General features: G+C 37.9%; 1 protein-coding gene across 2 annotated transcripts in view; it reads right to left on the bottom strand.

The window, feature by feature from the left end:
- Positions 1-2,474: 2,474 nt before the first annotated feature.
- The window catches only part of LOC106944668 (gamma-glutamyltransferase 5-like), a 21,510-nt gene continuing 18,451 nt past the window's right edge, over positions 2,475-5,533 (bottom strand). For both annotated transcript variants that reach the window (XM_015027827.1, XM_015027816.1), the window contains exons 9-12: positions 4,849-4,943; positions 3,417-3,523; positions 3,177-3,287; positions 2,475-3,093 (exon numbers count right to left, since the gene is read on the bottom strand). In XM_015027827.1, coding sequence (XP_014883313.1) covers positions 2,953-3,093; positions 3,177-3,287; positions 3,417-3,523; positions 4,849-4,943 — 454 coding nt within the window. In that variant the 3' untranslated portion in view covers positions 2,475-2,952. The remainder of the gene's footprint in view (positions 3,094-3,176; positions 3,288-3,416; positions 3,524-4,848; positions 4,944-5,533) is intronic.

Genomic DNA, 5,533 nt, shown 5'->3' with positions numbered 1-5,533 from the left:
GAAGTGACGTCTTGTGATTTTTTTTTTTTCTGGTGAGGTTAAAATGATTTACTGATCTGTTTTTACCAGCTGGGTCGCTGTCAGAACATGCAGCGGGTCACAGACAAAAGCATAACAAGCAGCTGAATGATTTTTCCAGATTAGCCTGTTAAAGGAGCCAGGTTTGTGCTTCAGACTGGTAGCCGGGATGTTCTACGTATTTGTGCTGTCGAGGAAACGCCTCAGCTTGCAGCCGTTCGCCGGGGAAGGGCACGGCGGTCTCTGCGTGAGGCCCAGACCGTGATCCTCTCCTGGCAACCTTTTGTTCATTCTGCCAGACATGGTAATGTGGCATTTGCAACAGGTGGCTCCTATAAGGTCAGGGCACAGTGTGACTGTCACACACCCCTCCCAAGGTCCAAATATCGTGTGACAAGGCAACACAGCCCGCCCCAAGAAATCACCAGGTTTGTGTTATTTAACCTTTCCTTTGCAGGATTGGTTTATTTCTGTGTTACCAGTGAAATATCAATTTCCTCAGTGCTACTGTTGAAGCAGAGCTGCAGATTTTAAGCTGAAGGAGCTTCACAGCTTCACTGAAGAAACTTCTCCACCGCTGGATGTCCAGAATTACAAATTCAGAGTTTAGTCTAAGACCCCATGCTGTATAAACAGCCTCCAATATGTAGAGGAAAACTCATTTTACAACACGATTCTCTTTTTTGAGAACGCTTATCACTCTCTGGATGTTTATTGCTAAAGCTTGTTTTAAAGAGAGAATATGTTGATGTAGTGTATGTTCTCCTTGACTCTCTTTAGCATATGCAACTACATCCTCGCCAGTCGATAAGTAATTCCAATATTCATCCATTGATTGTCTATATCTGCTTTCACTAACACAGAGATAAGCAGTTTTAACAGAAAGGCACCACATACTAACACCTGTGGCCAGTGCAGAGAGGGAACTGGAATATCCAGTGAGAGACCTATCATGCACAGGGAGAACAGGCAAACTGTGGGTGTGTTTCAGCATTTCTCATCTTGTAAGGCCCATTTTCCCAATAGATATTACATTGTAAGGATCAACTGTTCCATATAGGGTCCAAAACTCAGGTTTCACACAAAGACATGCTGTTGTAAGGTTAGAGATTAGAGGTTTAGAACAACTGTGTGGATTGAATTTAGGGTTAGGCATTTACTGGTGACAGTTTAGGGTAAGCATCAAGGTTAGGCTATAGAAATGAATGAAAGTCAATGAAATGTTTGTGTGAAACTCGAAAGACACAATATGTGTGTGTATGCAGGTGCACTTGTACATACTTCACACAAAGGACCACTTTCACAATATTTAGCAATATTTGCTGTATTCTAGTAGTTGGGTTCAGAGGTAAGGTGTGACTTAGGTTTGGGTTAAGGTTAGAGTTAGGAATAGACTAGTAAGTGGCTAGGCATAAATGCAGAACTAAAATGAATAGAAGGCAATACAAGGTCCTCAATATAGGATTGTGCGTTCCAGCTCCTTTAAAAAAGGAAGAAAAAAAAAACACAAATACATTCAGATTTTTAAGGTTTTGATACTGTTAGTTTGAGACCAAAGACCAGAATGGAACCAGCAGTTTTAGAGCTCTCAATTTTTTTCTTTATCTCCAGCTTCACACACTTCAATCCATTTTACAGCATGTCATGCAGCCAAACAAGAAGAGGGAGAGTCTCTATCTTATCTGAACCACCTGGCTTTTAAGGGATTGGCTTTCACCAGAACTAATTAAAGGGGTGGAGACATTTACATTTACAGAAAGAAAGAACAAACATTTGTACTAAACTATATTCTTAAAAATATGTTTACACAGTTACAATTAACTCAAACAAAGCTAAAAACAAAAACAATCTGGATCCAAACAAAATCAAAAATACATCTCTCCTCCCTCTCAGACAATGAATTTTCCCAATGAGGCTGATTGAAAACACCAGGTCCTTGTCAGCACTGCTTATGGGCGCGCTTCCATGGCAGCGCATGACCAGATGACCTCAAAAAGATGAGAAGATGGTTAAAATAAAGTAAATAAATCAAGTTACTTCCCCCAAACACAAAATACATTTACCAAAGAAATTAGAATATATAAAGTACACAAAAAAACACCTGTTAGGGAGGGGGTAAATCCCTCAGATACAAATTAAAATTACTATATTTGTATGAGACCAAACAGGTTTCTAATACACACTGATCCAATCCATGCATCAAGTGTAAACTCTTGCTCTACAACATTACTTATAACAATTAATAATAATTATTCACTGCTATTAACTGTTCAGGTATTAGGCGACAAACTAACCTTCAGATGATCAGATGAAGGACATGTATCTCAAATGTGGTTTAAGCCTTTTGCAGGATTTGTTTGCCTACTTCATAAATTTCAGTTAATTTCTGTAGATAGTTTTCAGCCCTGGTGCCTTTTTTAGTGAACTTAAAATCATGAAGCCTGTGAGAAATAAACATTTCCTAATAAAATTACTATAATGTTCATGTTGCAACAAACACAAGAAATTCAATGAACTGTGGAGTACAACTAAAAGAAGGAATTACAATTAATGTTTAAAATACAGTATTTTCGCTAAATTTCCCTGTTACGTATTCATGAACCCTTTTTACAGGTAAGAAATATGAAGTTGCTGCAGAGATTTTGTGGATCATTAGTACATGCTCTTCATCTTCAAAAAAATATTAATGAAAGAGCAAAAAATATTTAAGACCTGTTCCTACACAAAAAAATAAAAAACATTTTTTTCCCCCTGATATCATGGGTTAGTCTGTCAGCTCATTCCAGTAACAGGAAGCCATGTTACAGCAAACACTCAGCAAATTAAACCTGTTTCACCGCTTGTTGTTTAGTGATGTTCAAGAACAACAGACTGGAGGAAGATCTCACACATTTTCAGAACATCCTCCATAACCAGCATTACTGACTGGTTTTGTCAGTAACCAGCTGCTTCACCCAGCTTCCTGTCATCAGACTCAGCACTGATGCAGCCGTCCTTTTTCTCCACAGCGTTAACCACATTGTAGAATTTGTTTCCTAGTTCATGAAAACGTCCTTCAAGTTCTTTAATTAAAGCCTGAGGAGAAAGAAGGAAAAATGGGATGAGGTTAAAGCTATGCAGTTTGTTGTCTGATCCTGAAAGAGTCACAATTATATTACATTGTCAAAGCTGGGTTCTAAATTTGCTTTGTTGTTAGGGTCAACATAGACAACACGAGCATCAATCGCCTCCTTGAGGCTCTTCCCAAACCAAAGATGGTTGATGAGAGCCTGGAAGAGAAAGAAAACATCCTGATGGGAATGTAGATTATAGTACAGATAATCGTGATGACAGAGCTAGCTATGAGCATCAATGAGCAGCAGATAATGCTAAATGCTCTTAGTGTGATTGCCACGTACAGAGGCTATCCCTGTCGTGATCATGCTCCCACCACTCGCTCCAATCACCAGCGTCTTCGATTTAGACTTCAGCACAACAGGGGCCATGGAGGATGGGGGCCGCTCCCCTGGAAACACAACAAAAGCAATGAGTGACAACACAGACAACTGCAGTTCAGAACGATCACTGTCAGGAGAACAAGAGGAATGATTGGAAACGCTTTCAGCGGAGCGCCAGTGAATAAATGTGAATCAGAGAGAAAACAACATTAAATTAATCTTGATGTCTCTTCAAATTCTACTTTATTTTTCTGTAAATTTAAGTTTACACATTTATGTAAACTTAAATGTCAAATGCATTTCCTGACTCTTGTTTTGTTTTGCTTTATTTTCTTTTCTATTTCACATTGTCAGAAACTAGTGATTGTACTGCCCAATCCTCCCTCTGCTTTCTCCGTTTCCCTCTGCACAAATCTTGATTACTACTCCTGTACAGGGACGCAAATTCTCTCACAGAGTTCTTCTAGTGGATATAAGTAAATAAGATATGTTTTCTGCAGTGAGCACTCAGAATTAACCGTTCTCCATTTTCTTTCCCCAATTCCAGAATTTCATATGTGAGCACAATTTTCCAAGACAACACTTTAAGCTAAAGGTCTTTTCACCAAGCAAACAATTGCTATACTGATGAGGAGTTTGTTGAAGAGTTTAAATGAACTTTGATTTATTCACTTGTATAGGAGAATCTTTGAAAGTTTTGTGAAAATTAAAACGAAGTCATTCAGTGGCTTAATTCACCATAGTTGTAAAAAATTCTCTTTATGAAAGCTTAAAAGACAAACTAGCCAGCAGGCTAAATCAAAGAGCTGAAAATAAATTCTATTAATACATATAGATAAACTCTAGGAAAGAGACAATGGTTACAGTTCCAGACTTTGAAAATGTCAAAACCAGCACACATGGTTTATCCATCTCCATCACCTCCAAGAAATGAGGTGACAGCTGGTAAAAAAAAAGTTGTCTTCTGGATTTAGCCAAGCAAACAGCTCTGTTTTCATGGTTCATTAGAAACAAGTGAAATGACAGTCAAGGTAGCAGTTCTGAGTATGTAATCTGATACAGAAAGGCTTGATATCACGCATATCATGTTTGTCACATATGAAATTAAACCCGAGTAGATAATAGAAGCAAAATAGAAGCAAAAGATGGGTACAAATCATCCCAAAACATTGGAATATTCATTATACTGAAATCCTGATTACATAATTTAAAAAAAGTTAATGACAGCTTCTTACATGTCAGAAATGTTCACTTTGACGCTGCAATTATAAAGACAAATTATATGTAAATTCTTTAAATCCAGGGCTGTATGTTGTTGCAAACACTGTATTAGGATTATTTTCAATTTAACTTAACTTGTAAAGGTTAAAGGGTGACATATTAATGTAATTACCTGGAGATATTTTATCAATAGATCTGTTGCAAAAGTCCAACAGCTGGTTGTTAAGTATGATTCCAGTGTTTGGAGAGTAGACCTTGGAGCCAAATCTGTTAAAAAAAGATGTTTAACTCAACTTAGTGTAATATTTTGCGATTAGCATGGCTAGCAATACTAAAACAGCCTCTCTGTCATGATCTGTGGTTTGGTGAGATGAGGGAAGATGCAGGCAGACCCAGTATGAAGATGAATGATGGTTTAATGATGAATAATCCATAAATGAACAGAATCCAAAACAGACTGAACAGGGAGCAATGGGGAAGACACACACAACGAGGATCCAACAACAGACAAAGACAACAGGTGGGTTTAAATACACATGGAGGGTAATAAGGGAACTAGACACAGCTGGGAACAATCAATAGGGAAGACACAGAGACTCACAGGGGAACAGACTAATAGACAGAAAAACCTCAAAATAAATAAACAGAAAACAGCTCACAACAGTACAGTAATCCTGGAAAAAGCAACTTATCCACAACGCTTCTGCAGTGTTTAGCATTGTGCTTTTACTGATAGAATAAAAACTAAATTTTGGAGTGCCAACATTTAGTACTCTAGTAAGCCAATCAACCTATTTCCTATTGCATGTATTTTTATTGATTATCTCCCTCTCTCTCTCTCTCTCTCTCTCTCTCTC

Source organism: Poecilia latipinna, unplaced genomic scaffold, assembly GCF_001443285.1.
Source record: "Poecilia latipinna isolate Pla-1442-1.1 unplaced genomic scaffold, P_latipinna-1.0 Scaffold8, whole genome shotgun sequence".
Taxonomy (NCBI): domain Eukaryota; kingdom Metazoa; phylum Chordata; class Actinopteri; order Cyprinodontiformes; family Poeciliidae; genus Poecilia; species Poecilia latipinna.
Note: the sequence above shows the minus strand (reverse complement) of the source record. Positions and strands in the feature narration are given on the sequence as shown.